This window comes from Haliotis asinina, chromosome 2, assembly GCF_037392515.1.
Source record: "Haliotis asinina isolate JCU_RB_2024 chromosome 2, JCU_Hal_asi_v2, whole genome shotgun sequence".
Lineage (NCBI taxonomy): Eukaryota > Metazoa > Mollusca > Gastropoda > Lepetellida > Haliotidae > Haliotis > Haliotis asinina.
Window position 1 is genome coordinate 9,391,568 of NC_090281.1, and position 19,212 is coordinate 9,410,779.

General features: G+C 40.1%; 1 protein-coding gene across 1 annotated transcript; it reads left to right on the forward strand.

Moving 5' to 3' along the window:
- Positions 1-273: 273 nt before the first annotated feature.
- LOC137273727 (uncharacterized) lies at positions 274-13,377 on the forward strand. Its single transcript, XM_067806536.1, has 8 exons — positions 274-301; positions 703-750; positions 2,717-2,805; positions 3,390-3,458; positions 4,528-4,642; positions 4,773-5,108; positions 12,968-13,106; positions 13,194-13,377. The coding sequence occupies exons 1-8, from the start codon at positions 274-276 to the stop codon at positions 13,375-13,377; spliced, it is 1,008 nt and encodes a 335-aa protein (XP_067662637.1).
- Positions 13,378-19,212: the final 5,835 nt, after the last annotated feature.

Here is a 19,212-nt window from a genome sequence, read left to right on the forward strand (position 1 = left end):
GGATGGGGCTCCTTCTGTTATACATGAAATCCAAACACATTTCTAGTTAATTTGTCAACAGCAAATTATGCATCATTCCCTTGAACCTTTATATAATTTGTGAAGAAAACTCCCAGATAATTGCAATATTAAGCGACCTATGGTATCAGGTTAATCCTCTGAGTTTGGTGGTTAATATGACACATGACTATATTTCAAGACTATCACATGCAGCAGTTACCTCGTGTTTAACCCAGTTTTTTATCAGTTTTTATCGGTTCACTTGGTGTCAGAATGCCATGGAATATAAGGATGTTGTCAGGTAAGTGTGAGCTTTCTCCCGAAATTAGACATAAAAAGTTTGATACATATTTCATCCTTGCACCTATAAACGACAGTATCGATAAATGTTGACAAAATCAGATCATTTACACAGGTTCTAATCATGGCCTCTCTTTGAGACAACTGTAATCGGCACCATATTGCAGTTTTCTTGTCGATGTGTGTAAAGAAGAGATTAAAATCATAGACTCATTGCCTAACAACAATGGTGTGGCCTCTTTCAATATGTTCTCGCAATGGTTCTGAACACCACGTATCAGAATGGGTTCATGAAATCGAAAAATAGTTTTGCCATGCTGATGTTAAATGGCTGTCGGTACCATGTCAGTTCTGACCTCTATTTGGACTACAACATCCAAAATGTAGTGTCATTATTTCCAGGCACTGTACTTCTCCTCGTTCCGGTTCTGGTGTCAACAGGTCTGCAAGGTAATGGATGCTGAAATAATACGACATTTATATACACTCTTCAAAAATAGAAACGCAAAACCCAAACTTTAATTAAAATTAGTGTTATTCAAGGACGTGTAGATAAGCGGAAAACAAAGATACATGAATGAATTTTGTGGAGGAATGTATTGCTATTTTGTCTGTATTTCATGTGAATAACAGTGATCACAGACATTACTACTGTCCACCAGGTGTTGTTGAAGTAAGTACCTCTTATGACCACCTCCAGCTGCTACCACTGCCCGACACCTCCTGGGTACAGATCGAATCAATCTTTGGATGTCTTGTTGTGAAATCCTTCTCCGTTCCTCCTGCAGCATGAGGAACAACTGTTGAAGATTCTGTGGTGGATTACAGCGTCGACGTACCCGTCTATCGATCTGATCTCAAAGGTCTTCGATTGAGTTTAGATCCTGGGATCTGGAGGGCCAGGGGAGGGTATTGATGTTGTTATTGGCCAGGTAGTCCACGGTAGTTACGTGCTGTGTGAAACCTGGCGTTGCCCTTTTGGAAGAACTACCGTTGACGGTCAACAAGGTGAAGGACGTGCGGACGGAGAATCTGGTCGATGTATCGATTGGCCGTCAGATGGCCTTGGACAAGCAGTTAGGAACAAAACTGTCTGATGCAGTTAGGAACAAAACGTTCCTGACGCCTATGGAGATAACAGGATTCACCACTAAACCATATGCGCCTCCAGTTTGCCAGGTTCCATGGCAACACCGTGTTACACCATCTCACGTGTCGAAGTCGATGTAGTCGGGTCAAGGAGGGGGCAACTTTTGGACGTTTGGCACTTATTCCTACCTCTCGGAGACGGTTCCTGATTGTCTGATAAGACACACTTTGGGCTTCAAACTGTTCTTGTGGTGTGTCCCTGACGGTACGATAGTGGTCACGTAGGTGGATTACCTGGATGTACCGATCTTGGGCAGGTGTGGTGACTCTAGGTCTTCCTGATCTTGGACGGTCATTTGTCGAATTTATTTGACGAAATCGATTCCACAATCAAGTTACTGTGCTGTGATGAACGTTGAAGATCCTTGCCACCTCACTCTTTGATTCTCCAGATTGCAATCGTCCAATTGCCTGATTTCGTTCGGCTTGAGACGTCCCATTTTTGTGTACAGTACTTGCAAAGATCGTGGTTGAAATTGTGAGATTTATTGGATCTTTTATAGTCACATGCTGTACTCATGTTTTGGACGTCAGAAACAATCAGTGTACCTGATATTCGTGCTGCATGACATCCACGTACATCATGACAATCCTGCTTGATAAAACCAATAAAAGTATCATTCTTGAATTTCATCTTGCGTTTCTTTTTTTGAAGAGTGTATTTATGAACATGCAGTCCAGGTTACATATCTTTTAATCCACTCGAGGGAGGGAGTGAGTTAAAATTGAAAGTCACATCGGCAGTATTTCAGCCCTATCGTGGCCATGAAAACTGTAAATTCGTAAATGTATAAATGAGTAAACCACACTTGCATATAACACACTGTTTCTATATTCAGCAACATGGTCGTAGATCGACAAATACTGAAGGAGATGACAATAGTAGAGACTATGGAGACTTGAAGTACCTCTGGTAGCTTTATGGGCCCTGGGTCTACCTGCTAATGTGTTCTGTCCCCTGTTACCGTTTGTGTCCCCTGTTACTCTGTTCCGATCCCTGATACTCTGTATGATCCCTGTTGCTGTTTTCCTACCTCTGTTACTGTATTTGGCCTCTGTTACCGTTTTCCTGCCTTTGTTTCTATCTTCTAACCTCTGTCATTGGCCCTTGTTTCTGCGTTCTGGCTACTGTTACAATGTTCGTCTTCCGATAGCGCATGCAATCTATAGGTCTGCTTCTGTTATTGTGTTCTATGTGTTACAGTTTCCACATATTTGTTACGGTGTCCGTGAGGCGTGCTTTACAGTAAAATGCCCTCTTTTACAGTACCACAGGTGCCTAGTCACGAGTGTTACCACTGTAGGGGGGCTCTGACTCTGGACGAGTGCTCGAAAAAGGACTGTCATCCTCCAGGGGTATAGTAACATTTGAGCCTCTCTGAAAAAAGAAAATGATGTATTGTATTCAAATGTGTTGATTGTAGTCTTTAACCTCCCTGGTGAAGGATTTCTCTCCGAAATATTTAATTGCGACTGGAGTCACGACAGTTAGGAGGATATTAATCTACTACAGTTTCTCACCTATATGAACTATTATGGAATTGGAAGTATTGTTTTAATTTTTTATCCGGATTGTGTTTGTTTTTTCCAAGCCTTAATACAATACTAATTTCATAAAAGCCCAATTGTTAAATGGTATCCTGAATGGCTCCCTTCGTTTGACAGCATCAAACTCGTCCAGCTTCTTCCAACACCTAGGTACAGTGGGGTAACCTAGCGGTTAAAGCGTTCGTTCGTCACGCCGAGAACCCGGGTTCGATTCCCTACATGGGTACAATGTGTAAACACCATTTCTGGTGTCTTCCGCCATGATATTGTTGGAACATTCTTAAAAGCTGCGTAAAACCGAACTCACTCACTCCTCCGACATGAAACTTAAACGTCTTGACATAAAATTTGAACACTTCAAACAAATATGACGAAATGCTTGTTCTCTGTAGGCGTGTTATATGGAGGTGTATCACGGTAATGACGGTGAGAGGATACACGCGGACTGTCTCCCAAGCCTGGTGAGTGGCCGCCATAAGTTTCATAGTAGTGTTATAGTGCAAATATTTCACGCATAATAACTATAATATTTAAAATGTATAAGAATTCACAAATATACCTATATTGCAATGTTTCGTTCTTACAAACGAAGTAACCCACTCAGGTTGTAAAATACATGCCGCCAGACTTACTGTAGACATTAACTCTCCAGCTGTCCAGAAAGGACTCAGTAGTAAACTTACCAAGAAATTCATTGGGCCCTTTACAATCCAGGAAGTAGGACCAAACCACACCTACAAACTTCAAGATTGTTCAATAATGAAATTATGGAAATCTCTGGTGAATCACAATCGTCTGAAGATGTATCATCAGAGGCAGCCAGCAGATGAAATTTCCCCATCCCGCCAACATCAGGAGATCCTTCAGAATCAGCAAGCTTTGGTGCCTGACAATCAAAGCCAAACAGGGCAGCAACAGGATTGAAACCAACGTGCTCCACCCTTGTTAGACACCGGTGGTCCAAATGGTCAAGTAGATCAACGTAACCCCAGTGCAGTCATCTATTGTCTACAGTAAGTCTATGCCTGGAAAGAACGAAACATTGCAATATAGGTATATTTGTGAATTCGTATACATTTTAAATATTATAGTTATTATGCGTGAAATATTTGCACTATAACAGTAGGAGAGCGCGTGTAATCATAAACGAATGTCAAGAAGAATATATTAGCATTGCCTCACACATATATCCGTACTTTACAGCTACTAACAAGTGCTTGCGTCAAGATATCACCATGTCATTATTTTCAAAAGGATATTCACGTTTATAGCATGTAAAACTCGTTCATGTTTATGAAACTTATGATCTCGAAGCAGCATGGTCTGGTATTTGCAGTGGTCGATGACGCAATTGTCCTCTTTGTAGTAGTTGGGGCCCATAAAGTCGCGTTAAATGTGTTTTCTATGATTCTTGATTCAAAGATGCAGACACAGACTTCGTGTTCTCCAGTGTATAACTAAAGGACAAAACTAAACCGCTTTGCTGGTTGCTCCCTCCATATTGTCATATATTTGGATACTCGTTTTTAGAAATGCATTCTGAAGGGAATGGGAACCCCATTTGTAACGTGGAAGGTACAAGGGTCAAGGACATGCAAAGACTGTTGCTATGGAAACGTCTGCAATTATCATCTTTGTAAATGGGGTAAGTGGATTTATATTGCTAATATTTTTCACTTGCTGGTACTCATACTTCTTCTGAAGTACATCACCAGTGTAGTTTGGTGACAGTTATTGTAACTTATTGTAATTTAAAAGCATATGTTTCTTTTCAGCGCACGCGTGGTCCACATTTCCTACACCACGGGCGACAACTTCTGCAAGCCACACGGGACACAAAACCGTAGCAGCTCACATCGTACCCCAGTTAACACACAAAGCCCATGTACATACAGTGACTAGTTCGACACACAAGCCCCATGTACATGCAGTAACTAAATCGACACACAAGCCTTATGTACATACAGTCACTAGTTCGTCACACAAAATGCATATACATGCAGTCACTGGTTCGACATATAAGCCCCATGCACATGCAGGAACTAGTTCGACAGGCAAACCGCACACTAACCCATTAAGAGGTTCGACACGCAAAGCCGTCATAGTTACACGTAAGCCTGTAACTGGATCCCACAAGCCAAGTACAACATTACACAACATATATATAACCCAAGCCACACGCAAAGATCGGTGGACGACAGTAAGTTCAATGTACATGGGTTACCGGTCAACGACAGGAACAACCGTTACAACAAACACCCCGTATAAACAGTTATCTGAATCCAGTACGGTCTCACTACCAAAGCAAACACCACCTAGAAGCCCCGACACTAGTAAGTACTAGTAATAAACGTGATTACTTTTTTTGTGTCGAAATTTGGGCCTACAAATCGTAAGAGGTTTATTCAACATAATTCGTTTGGTAACAGGTGTTCCCAGTTTCATATTGGCGTACTTTTGGAAACTCAACAAGCGTATGATTGTTATTATTATAAGTATGATATAGAATATTTATATAGCGCACATATCCACGCACTAGTGCATGCTCAAGGCGCTGGTATTTTCCCCTCGATCACTGGATGTCAATCTCAACAGCACATCGTATTTCAATCTCAACTCCCTGGGGAGTATACAACCCTTGCTCCCACTAGACGCACCGAGTTTAGTGTGGCTCTCTTATCCTAACGAGGTACCCAATTGACAGCTGGGTGGACTGGGACACATAGTCACGGCACTTTGTCCAAGTTTACTGCACCCGCAACTAGGTGTATGCACGTGTTGTGTGATTGTGTGACTCAATTGGATGGTTGCTTATTGATATACAAACATCCAGGACATGTCGGCACCCGTGGCGAGCCACCTCCTCGTGGTGGGTGCTGGGTAACGCCAAGAGCTCGCCGACACCCCCGTAGTGGACCCGGGGGGATATTTGGTTCACCAACCCGTTTGCCGTGGGTTGCGTCCCGTGTCGGTGGAGGACGGGATCCTGGTGGTTGAGGGCACTGGGGCTTTTAACTGCGTTCCATTGCCCAACACACCACTTTGGCCCTTACTTCACCTAGACGGGTGGTCGAATGGGCCCGGTTCGACCAATCGGCTGGTCATGCCAAGCCCTGTGCATGGAGTATATATATCATTGCACAAATTTTATTTGGTTTTTTACTTTCGGTCTTGGCCTATTTGTTCATTGAGCTTTTCGAATTTTAAAATGCATTTTTGAAGTTCTAAATTTTTGCCTAGAGTCTTATGCCCAGAAGGCGGTGGCTCATGGGCCAATCTGGTAGACTAATTATTTCTAATTCTTCTGCTGGAGTATATCATCCGGGTATCCTTGGTGCTGTAAGCTGGAAGCCCGCTTACTTTAGCATTGTCCTTGTGATACTCCGTGGTGGGTGGGGAGCTCGGATGATGAACCGTATTACACTAACCATGGCTTATGAAACTCCAACCAAAAAAACAAAACGTCCACTTGATATTGACCCTGTTGATACTGACCATAGACCGTCTACATCGATTGAGTATTGGCCACGTTTCATTGTGACTGAGACTCCTGATAAGACACCTTTGAAGTTGAACCCCTTTGCTGTATCCAAAGGTATTCAAGGCATTGCTGGGGATGTGAAGAACATCAGACGCTTACGTTCGGGTGCCCTGCTAGTCGAGTGTGGGAAAAAGCAGCAAGCAACAAATCTGATGAATATTAAATCTTTCGTGGGCATTCCCGTCTCGGTTTCTGCACACAAAACCTTGAATACAAGTAAAGGTATCGTGAGAGATAGAGATCGATTGTTTGATGACATGTCGGAACTTGATATAGGATCTGAAATGAAGGATCAAGGTGTACTATATGTCAAGCGCTTTTCAACTCGCAGAAACAATGAAACCGTCAACACAAATACGTATCTGTTTACTTTCTCATGTCCAAATGCTCCAAAATCAGTGAAGGCAGGCTACTGCAACATACAAGTTGATACCTACATCCCCAACCCGCTCAGGTGTTTTAAATGCCAGAAATATGGACACGGTGTATCTACCTGCACATTGTCTGTTGTGTGTGCTCACTGTGGTGAGAAGACACACACAACAGAAGATTGTGACAGCGATTATAAAAAATGCACCAGTTGCTCAGGCGACCATTCGTCCTTTTCTAAACAGTGTCCTATTTGGAAAGAGCAAATGGAGATCAATAAAATAAAATTTACACAAAATATCTCTTTTGCGGAGGCCAAAAAACTGGTAAAGACATCTGATCTTACAGAAAGTTATGCAACAGTAGCAAAAACATCATCGGTTTCTAGCTCTAAAACAACATCAACCACAGGCTGCCAAACTACCTTGACTTGGGTAAATTGCGATTCTCCACAGCATTTGTACCCTGCTATATCATCACAGACTGAGGAATCACTTGCTAGTACCACAAGGTCTTCTGATCACAAATCATCATCTCAGTCACACTCAAAGTCTCAATCGACATCGACAAACCGAAGCCAAAGCCTGATGCTTCAAAACATCAAAGTGGTAGAACTCCTAAAGGGTCACAGAACAAAATTCAATTGTTCAATAAATACGGATCTCTTGAAGACATGGACGTTTCTGGAAACGTCCATTCTAGGGCACATAGCTTGTCGCCCTCTAAAAGAGTGCGGGGTAGATCCCCAATAAATCCCCCCAAAAGATAGTTTATTCCAATAATATTGTACAGTGGAACTGCAGAGGATTGAGGACTAATTTACACGAATTACAGCTATTAGTCCAAGATTTTACACCTTCAGCGTCATGTCTCCAAGAGACATATTTAAAACAAACAGATACATTTGACCTTCGTCACTTTAATACATATCATTGTTTTTCACCTCCGGGTGATAGAGCCACTGGCGGACCATCCATTCTAGTCAGACAAAACGTTATTCAAAGCCCCGTTTCACTTAATACTAATATGCAGGCTGTTGCAGTGAGAATTACTTTACATGTAGCATTTACGCTATGCTCCCTCTATATTTCGCCATCTTCGACATTTGCCAAAACTGATCTTCAAGCTCTATATGACCAACTCCCGAAGCCCTGTATTATAATGGGAGACTTAAATGAGCACAACCCACTCTGGGGTAGTGTAAATATAAACACTAAAGGGAAATTGTTGGAGGACTTTTGTTCTGACAATGATTTGTGTATTTATAATGATGGTTCCAACACATATTTACATCCTGGTAGAGGGACTTATTCTGCTCTCGACTTGTCAATTACAAATTCAGAACTATTAAATGAATTCGAATGGTCAGTCCACGATGACCTCTGTGGAAGTGACCATTTTCCTACTATATTAAAAGCTGTAACTCCATCTGATGTCCCTCCATCATCAAGACGGAATTTTAAAAAGGCTAACTGGGCTTTATATGAAACACTGTGTGCTGAAAAACTTAAACCCGAACGTTTTATTGACGTTCCTGATGCTATTAAATGTTTTTCTGAGGAACTGAATTCCATAGCTGATGAGTGTATACCAAAGTCCTCTGCAGTTCCACATATTCGAAAACCATGGTTCAGCGATGAATGCAAACAAGCTAGGAAGGCAAGGAAAAAAGCAGAACATTATTTCCGTCGCCATCCTATGGTGCATAATTTGAATAAATTTAAAATTTTAAATGCTAAAGCACGGCGTACATTTAAACAGAATAAACGCCAATCTTGGCAAAATTATGTATCCAAAATAAATTCACGGACACCCATGTCCAAGGTATGGAACATGGTCCAGAAAATTAAAGGTAAGGGTACTAAATCTACAGTCCATCATCTTAAACATGGAGATCAGTTACTTACGGATAAATCAGATATTGCGAATAAACTGGGTGAAACCCTTGCTAAACACTCTTCCTCTTCTAATTATTTACCTAAATTCCAGCAGTATCAAAAACAAGAAGAAAAGAAAACTATTAATTTCAATTCAGATAATGGGGAAGATTATAATGAAACATTTTCTATTCATGAACTCCATACTGCTCTTGATCAAGCTCATGACACTGCTACAGGAGCTGATAACATACATTATCAACTCCTGAAGCATTTACCAGAATTCTGTTTAGAGACGCTCTTATCAATATTTGATGATATTTGGACATCCGGGAAATTTCCTTCTTCGTGGCGTGATGCTATAGCGGTACCAATACCTAAACCTGGACGTGATCATACGGATCCATCCAGTTATCGTCCGATTTCATTAACCAGCTGTGTTTGCAAGACCATGGAACGCATGATAAATAATCGACTTGTTTGGTACTTGGAAACAAATAACCTTATCACAGATATACAATGTGGTTTCCGTAAAAACAGAAGTACCGTCGATCACTTAGTGCGTTTAGAATCATTTGTGAAAAACGCGCTGATTAATAAACAACATGCTGTGTCTATCTTTTTTGATCTTGAGAAGGCATATGACACAACCTGGAGGTATGGCATTCTGAGAGATCTACATGATTTCGGTTTGCGTGGTCGTTTGCCTCATTTCATAGGCAAATTTTTAAATAACCGACAATTTCAAGTCCGCGTAGGTTCTACCCTGTCTGATCATTACAATCAGGATCAGGGTGTTCCACAAGGCAGTATTTTGTCAGTCACACTTTTTAGTATAAAGATCAACAGTTTATCTAAAGTTTTAAACGATTCCATTGATGGATCCTTATTTGTGGATGATTTTAATATTTCTTGTCGTGGTAAAAATATGCATACCATAGAGCGGCAGTTGCAGTTATGTTTAAACAAAATAAATAAATGGTGTCTTGAAAACGGCTTTAAATTTTCTAAATCGAAAACTAATTGTATACATTTTTGTCGTAAGTACAAACCACATAAAGACCCTGAACTATCTCTAGATGGCACTCCCATTAAAGTTGTCAAGGAAGCCAAGTTCTTGGGATTAATTTTTGACTCACACCTTACGTTTCTGCCTCATATTAAATCTCTGAAAACTAAATGCCTGAAAGCACTTGATTTGTTGAAAGTGGTATCAAATTCTAAATGGGGAGGTGATCAAGCTACCCTTCTCCATCCATATCGATCACTTGTCCGTTCTAAACTTGATTATGGCTCCATCGTATATGGTGGAGCCTGCAACAGCAACTTAAAAGTATTAGATTCTGTTCATCATCAAGGTCTAAGACTTTGTCTTGGGTCCTTTAGAACCTCTCCTGTTGACAGTCTATATGTTGAAGCCGATGAACCATCTCTTACACAACGTCGTATAAAATTATCTTTACAATATATCACGAAGCTATACTCTAACGAATCTAACCCTGCATATAACTGTGTTTTCAATCCTCTCTACGAGGACTTGTACAACAAAAAGTCTTCTCTTGTTCCACCTCTCGGGCACAGAATTAAACCTTTTCTTTCTTCGGCCGGCATTGAGCTGGAAAACATAGCTCCTTCCCGTCTTCTTTCTTCTCCTCCTTGGCAATTGGTTAGGCCACAAGTTGACCTAACATTAACGACATTTAAAAAATCAGAAACTAATGACTTACAATATAAACAAGAATATCATCAATTAAAACATAAATATAGCAATTACAAACCCTTATTTACAGATGGATCCAAGGACGGTGGCGCAGTGGCTTGTGCCACTGTCATTGGATCCAGAACAATATCTTCTAGATTACCAGAGAATAGTTCTATTTTTACAGCAGAAGCTAACGCCATATTAACAGCTCTTAAATATATTCAAAGACACCCTAAACGTAAACAATATATAATCTATTCCGATTCTCTTTCTTGCCTTCAGGGGATTAAAAATAATTCTTGTAAACATCCACTTTTAATTGAAATTATTGAACTGTATAATACTCTTGCTACTGGCCAATACGACATCGTCTTCTGTTGGTTACCCAGCCACGTGGGCATTTCTGGTAACGCAATGGCCGATCTTGCTGCCAAGGCGGCACTCAACAAATCTGTGACGCCACTTCTTATTAAAAAACACTGATTATAAAGCTAACATTAGATCTTATATCCGTGATCTGATGCAGAAGAAGTGGGACACCCAATTGGGTATAAATAAATTACATGAGATAAAACCTTACATTGGTTATACCCACTTGGGTTGTCAGTCCAGATTTGAAGAGGTTATTTTAAGACGATGTCGTATTGGCCACACTAGATATACCCATTCATACCTGTTGAAAGGTGAGGATCCTCCGTTTTGCATCCCTTGTGATGAGAGAACCACGGTCAAGCATATCCTGCTTGACTGTGTTGAGTTCTCCATCACAAGGGATAAGTATTTTACAGTTAAAACAATGAAGGATCTTTTTACTAGCGTTAATTCATATTTAATTATTGGTTTTTTAAAAGAGATTGATTTTTTGGTTGAATTTTGAATGTTATGTTGTGTAAATAGATGTATTTTAATTACTGGAAGTTTGGATTAGTAACTTGAATTGTTGGTGGCTGTACCCTCGAAGGGGGTTGAAGTATTGTAAAATTATTGTCCTCCTGAGAGGGTACGTAAGTCCAAGAGCATTCACAGTAAATTTAAACTTTCCACTGTTCTTAATCGTAGTATATGTGTATTTTTAACTTTTGGCTAGATGTGACTAAATTGCTGACAGCTGAGGGGATGATGTAAATCCAACTAGGGTCCATGCAGGCAGCAAAGGTACTGTAAGTCCCCATGGCCCCTAGTATGGTGATCTACCTTCAGTTGTTGGCAATCTATAGCCTGATTTTATGTTGTATTGTCGGAATAGTGATATTAGTTTTAACATTCCACACTAGTTTTAATCCCAGCTGTGATATTCTAGTTGTTTTACTGTCCGTCGTTGACAGGTTTTTATAGTATCCATATATTTCATTTCAGTATTTAACGTTCTCGTCACGATATGGCTGAGGTATTGCCGATGTGACGTTAAATATTAACTCACTCACTCACTCCAGGACATGTCATAACTTAAGGCAACTGCAACTTCAGGGAGGGGTATGGTGGATTGGTGGCAGTATTGTATTGTTACGGTTTAGAAATTACTGAGATAAAAGGCTTGTGAGTCCCCTCTAAACAAGCAAAAAAAAAAAAAAAAAAAAAAAAAAAAAACACGAACGAGTCTAAAATATTCCATTGTATATTGAATAAACAAGATTACAGTGGATGACTGAACATAATTCTTACACGATACTATTGCATCACAAATCTAAAATATTGGGTCACAAATCTTAAAAACTAACTCACCAAAATAGTCCCAGTATATAATAGACGCACTGACTGAAGATTGTTGACAGCTCTTGAAAGTTCAGTGTCTACGAGGCCTTTTGAAACGTCGATGTTTACAGACAGATGAGCGTAGATGCAAAGTAGTAGTCCCTCCTATATCTCAGCAACCATTCCTTATGTACCCCATTTACAGCCAGGTGTGCGAGGAAGGATAGAGACGGTACAACACGGGTTAATGAAAAAATGACGTTATTGGTACTTGCGCACGTTTTTCTCGAACACCTGACTCTCCCTTTCTCTGCACTGATCACTCGCAACAGACAGTGAACTGTGTGAATATTTTAATGATAGAATGCTAAGCAACTTTGTTTTTATTTTGGGGACAAAAATTCTGCAAAAACCTCACAGAGTAGGTATGACGTTTATATTGTGATCAGCGTTTAATTGAGTGTGCTACGTTTAATAGTTTTCGAGTTAGATTGCAATTTATCGGTCCGCTTTTGAGTTAAACGGACTATTGCTTTTAGAACTTACCGGAATCCCTTCATGACTTACAGAATCTTACCGAAAACACTAGAAACAAAGTGAGAGTAACAAACTTACTCGCAAGTGAAAATACATAGTCTAAGTTCAAGATGCGCGTCCAAATCCACACTCAACAACTTTTGTGACCATACCAACTAAAACTTAATTATAGTGACGTTATTATCTACAAACACACATCCTCACAATATCTATCCAAATATCTAAAGGAACTAACACTTCTTTCTGTTTAAGAAATATGTGCCGTGTGCAATGGGACGTTATGCGGCGTTTTTCCTGACAGGGAGTCTGACATCCGTTGTCCACGACAGTCGCCATATTGCATGAACACTGTAGACTACACTGAACCTGGTACACGGCGTGTAACCAAAAGGTACTGTCGTGTAATGTTTCTTTATAAGTCTTTAATGGATGTTATAGGCAGTCTGTCCGTATGAAGGAGACATGGATGTACCTGCAGGTGTGCGTCGAAACATGAGTGCGAGATGAAGTGGTGGATCAGCTCCTCAGATGCTGCCGAGTGTGTTGACTTCAGTCCGGGCCGGCAGGACTACGCCTTCATCTGTCACTTCTGCTGTACAACAGATCTTTGTAACAGAGACATCTTCCCAGCCAAACACACACTTTATGTTGGGGAAGACTAAGACTGAGCATGTTGTCTGTAGCAGTGTTATATTGTTTGAATAAAAGGAAGCGTTTGTGATTCTTGTCCCTGTTTCATGCATTAATGAGTGAGTGAGCATGGTGTCTATATATGTAATGAAAGATCTTGATTCTGAGGATCTCAAATTCAAAACATTTATAAATACGATTGAGTCATGTAGTTTAGACGCCGAACAATATATACATATGGAAATTAATTAAGCAACACCAAATTCAAAGACACATAAAAACTTAACAAAGTTTAACGAAGTAATTTTGATGATTGATTATTCAATTTTGATGTATTGACATACAGCATGAGCTTTTCATGGGTTGATATGACGCGCGTGAAGCTTGCACAGCGCACGTGCATTGCTTTAACCTCAACTTTCGAAAAATGCACTTTTTCCCTGGGGTGTTTACAAGCGCAGGTTGTCGATTGCATTCGGTTTTTCATTCATTTCAATGTCATGGCACGTAGGAAATTATCAGAGGCCACTCGTTGGCAAATAATCGGCATGAGGAATGCTGGTATGTCTCTAAGACAAATCGGGACTCAAATCGGACGACATCATTCCATAATTTCAAAACTTTTGAAAAAATACCGGGCCACTAATGAAGTTAAAGACCTGCCTAGACCAGGAAGACCCAGGAAGACCACAGTCCGGGAGGACAGAGCTTTACTGAGACAGGAGTGGCTTCCAGGGAGACCCATCTCGAACAGGACTGTTCGGAATCGTCTGAAAGCTGCAGGATACCGGGCAAGGAGGCCAATCAAGCGACCCAGACTGTCTCCAGCCCATAAGGCAGCCCGACTGGCCTGGTGTAATGACCGTTTGCACTGGAACATTGCCTCTTGGAGGAAGGTCCATTTCTCAGATGAGAGCCGGTTCTTGCTGCACATGGTGGACGGTCGTACTCGGGTCTGGAGGCAGAGGAACACAGCAATGGCTCCACGGAACATCCAGGAGACTGTGGCCTTTGGGGGAGGTTCCGTTATGGTATGGGGGTGCATTTCCATGAACTGCAAGTTGGATATCATTACCATCCGTGGCAACCTTAACGGTGTTCGTTACCAACAGGAGGTTCTTGACAGGGCTGTGGTACCTCATTTTGAGAACCATCCTCTGGCAACGAGACCCATATTTATGGACGACAATGCTAGACCTCACAGGGCGCATGCTGTAAATGATTTTTTGCGGCAAAATGCAATTGACAGAATTCCATGGCCTGCCATGAGCCCTGACCTCAACCCCATTGAACATTTGTGGGACTTTATTGGCCGTCGTGTGAGGCAGAGAGACCCACCAGTCCATAATCTCAACGAATTGACGGCTGCCCTGCATGAGGAGTGGAACAGGATCCCCCAGAATCAGATCCGGAGACTCATCCAAGGAATGAGGAGGCGTCTGGAATCGGTGGTGCGTGCGCAGGGAGGACACACTAGATATTGATGAAAGTCGGTGTGCAGACTCTCAGATGACTGTTCTTTCTTTCCATGTGACATTTGTGTTAATACACCTGACAACAACGTCTGTGGATGAATAGTAAATTGTGTCCATTTTTTCATGAATTTAAGACAGTTTTAAGAATTTGGATTTCGTTGCAATAAAGCAAAGTCTTGATACTTTTTCCCTTTAAGTTGTTTGTCAGAGATCGTCTGTTGAATAAAAAAGTGTCAAACTATATCAACCCGGCATATTTTGATTGTCAGAACACTTCAAAGTTGCTCCAATAGAAAAAATTGGGGTGTTGCTTGATTAATTTCCAGGTGTATATATTCTCGTCCTGTCCAAAATCAGTATACCATGAGTGACCGTTTGAACAGTATCACATTTATGTTATAATATGGCTGTCGTTTTGAAAGCTTGGGCATTTTCGTTATTTATCCAATAGGAATCAACAGGAGTCTGTTAAACCGACCTTCATTCAGGTCTGAATAGTACGTCCATATTTTCTGGGGTCAGTAGGACAGGAAAGACTCGTGACGTTCTCTTGAGTAAATAAAAGTTTACGGGTCGAGTCTATTCAATGTAAGCAATAATATATATTTTGGGATTCGAAATCACCAAGACCCATTAATTAGTCATATGCGCAAAAGCAGGGCTTGGCGTGACCAGCCGATGACCCATGGACCCTGCATGGAGTTATAATTTAAAGTCTTAGTGGTGCGTTGGGCAAAGGAATCCTGTTCTTGGAACCAGTACCCTCAATCACCAGAATCCCTTCCCCAACTGTAATAGGGGCTCAACCCATGGCAACGAGGTTGCCCATTTGGGTCCTACCAAAATACAGGTAAGATCGCACGCTAAATAATTTGGCCATGCTGTTCACCCCTAATATAATCCATGAAAGGCCTGGTCCACATTTTAATAAATGTGGGAGCAACAAGGGACTAAGAGGATATCCTTGTCTAACACCAGATGAACAAATAAAATAATCAGGTAGATTTCTCCCTTCGCTACAGCAGACTTTACGTTGTAGTATAAATGTGGAAGAACACGAAATATGTACCATGGATACCATTCTTATGAGAAGATAAAGTACTTTATTTCGATTAACCGTTTCGAACACACTTTTGAAATCCACGAAAGAGCAGAGGAATATGCCTTTTTGGTCACGTTATATGCATTTGAACAACAGATTGAAGAATGAATGTGTTTTCACCCCCGCTCGCCATAAAAAGCGACTCTGCTTGTCGTAAGAGGCGACTAACGGGATCAGGTGGTCAGGCTGGCGGACCAATTGAGCAGATCGATGCTCATGATATTGACCACTGGATTGTCTGGTCCAGATTCGATTATTTACAGAATCGTCGCCATATAGCTGGATTTGCGCTGAGTGCGGCGTAAAACTAAACGCATTCAGTCAATGATTTTGTCGTTTTTCACGAGTCAATTGATCATACAGGTCAGAAAACATTTCCATGTGTAAATTGAATGTTGTAATTCCACATAAACAGAACACTGTACAGCAAATCTCATAAGTAAAGATTGCTTTACTACTTACGGAAACTCATTTCACTTTTGTAAATAAAAATAGATTCATGCGCATACATATTTATGAGGGATGCTCTTGGTCGTGTAATCTTTCTTATATGGTTTTATTGATTGTTAAATCATTCGCCAGGTGTCTCAAACCGTTTAAGATTTACTCTTGCGTTATGTGATTCACATATACTGATAATACCCAAGTGACCCAAAACGATATAAATAAATAAGTATCTTAAACAAGTTTTAGTTGCACTATTTTCTGCCGTCACTGATATCGGAATCATGTGAGTATTTCAGGCGTTCATGTGCCTTTGTCCTGAACATCGATAATAAGATAGTATCATCAGAACGACTTTTCCACTGCTAATCCACATTGCAAATTGTGTATAGGAGATAAGTTGTTTCAGTCTGCCTTCTAAAGTCAAAGTGTGGTCTTAAGAAGACGTGTAGAGAGATGGTCATGAAGAAACTTCCACAATTTTCTGGTCTTACTGATTACAATAGAATGGTGGTTCTCGTCAAGACTTTTGTTCTCATGCTGGTTGTGAAGACAGTTGGTACGGTCCACAGCCAGTGTCTGTTGTTAAAAAGAGGTGATGTTGACTTCATCCTACCCTTGAATAGCCCAATGATCCAGGTATGTGTTTCCGGGTGTGGAAATACCACCTGCAAGAATGTCTTCAGACAGAGTTGTGCAAGAAGACAGGCAGAGAACATCGTTGATTTCAATAACTGGCCAACGGTAAAATTTATCTTGAAGAATTTTTTTACCACTTTAAAAATGACCTTGCTGAGATATACTTTCGGCCCTGTCTAGATTGGCAAGTGTAATTACCCGTGTGCAGAATCGGTAAGGGTGGAATCATTTTGTATGCTCATGAGGTGTTAAAGGTTTATGGAGTAAGGGCCTCTTAGACTGAAGGTGGAAATTGGGGTTAAACCTAATTTTGGACAAGTGTTATCCAATAACAGATCATTTATATTACACATATGGTTAGAAATCTAATTTGCATTTTACAGCTATCATTTGACGTGTTTTGATAAATAGAAGCGACAAATTCTTTTCCACATTCATTAGAAGTCTCTGCAGAATCGATTGTTCGCTTGTGACTATATCATGAGGATATATTTCTTTCAACAGCAATACAGCTTTATGATGCCATCCGGATAGCTTTGTTGAGATTCAGTTGTGACATAAGGTCGAAATGACATCACACTAGAAACGACGTCATAGCTAAAAATGGTTGACGTTATTAATTATGTTTTTGATGTCTGTCTTGGACATTGTATTTTTGTTAAACACCTGGATGCAGAGTTGTCCTTGTGACACACATTCTCACAAGGCCTGGAAAGTGAACATTGTGCGAGAATTGCAGATCTACATATTACAGATTATAGAATTACATAGGAATGTAGATCTGAATATAACATTTCCCATCTCATGGTGCAAATTCAAGTGCAAATATTTAGGCACTTTGAAAGGAAGACATCATAAAATGTAGCCTAAAATGCTGTCAGGCGTTACAAAGGAAAGTACTTTCTCCGCCAATCTTCAAATGTAATGGAAATTTCTGAAAATATGACACTATTTTAGGTGACATCATGACATTGTAATATGTTTTTGGATACACAGAATAAAGACGACATTGAAAATTTGATTAGTATATCTTGATGAGGTAGTTGACTCTCTTTGGATAGAAAATATAATGACTGATTTAAGAATTTAAGTAATATTTGGTGTACGTAGATGTACAATTAGACAGTTTGATTGTGCATGTTAATGTGGATAGTACGTGCACCAGTTTGACATCAGTGTAACATAAATGAATATTTAAAGAATATTTGAAAATCATCAATTTATTTTTGGGGATAGGGCATTATTCTTTTCATGATCATGTGACCATGATATGTATGGAATTAAAATGCAAATGTAGCTCATTTTGTTGGGAACTGTCAGAATAATGTTGTGATCTTTTTACCATTTTCTATTTACAGTCCTCCTAGAAGTATAGGTACAGTGTGATGTCTTTTCAATGTCATGTTTTATTTTCTTCAGATATAATCCATACAATAAATTCCATCACCCAGACAGTTCCTAATTTCAGAATATGATACACAGCGTATTGTGTGTTCGTAAGATTGCTCTTGTTTGAAATGTGGACAAAGAGTTGAGGTCTATCAGTTTAGTTCACTGTTAACAACACTTTTTCGTTTTCCACGACAAATTTCTACAAGTAACCTCAGCTTCACTGAAGTAGTTTTAAGCAATGCGGAGTTACGCCCCCTTATCATTTTGTGTGCGTCACCACTCACTCGTTCTTTGATATCACAGACAAAAATCAATGTTCATCATTTTTGGAAACCAGTTTATATATTGAGTGTATAAATGTAATTGTTATGTTGGCATGTTATTCAGACATTCCATGGCAAATTTGAAAAAATCGGGTCACAATTCATTCTTTGGTTCACATTAAGAACCGGAGAGTTATTAACGCAAACGTCTAAAAGTACTTACTTTTGTATATACACCATCATTTTAGTTTTCAAAAACCTGTCGTAGATAGACCGGCATCCTTAGGGTTAAGTAATAACGTGTAATAATGACATGACCCTACTCGCAAGTGTGTCGTTCCGATTTCACAAAAAAAATGTCAGCAGTGTTGCATTTCCTGAGGGAGAGCGAGTTAATGAATTTTATTTTTTATGTCCCTTGACCAAAAAAGAAGCATGTTAATATATCTTGTGTATCTGGGGTTTGTTATAAATATACGTACACAAATGAGCCGTATGGCTCATTATTTGGGAATATATCGCTATAGAAAGACTGGTCTAAATTCCCTTTTG

Coding starts and splice junctions, on each gene's coding strand:
- LOC137273727 (XM_067806536.1), top strand. CDS start 274: ATGCCATGGAATATAAGGATGTTGTCAG. Junction 751..2,716: donor GGTGTCAACAGGTCTGCAAG/GTAATGGATGCT, acceptor CCTCTTTTACAG/TACCACAGGTGCCTAGTCAC. Junction 4,643..4,772: donor TTATCATCTTTGTAAATGGG/GTAAGTGGATTT, acceptor GTTTCTTTTCAG/CGCACGCGTGGTCCACATTT.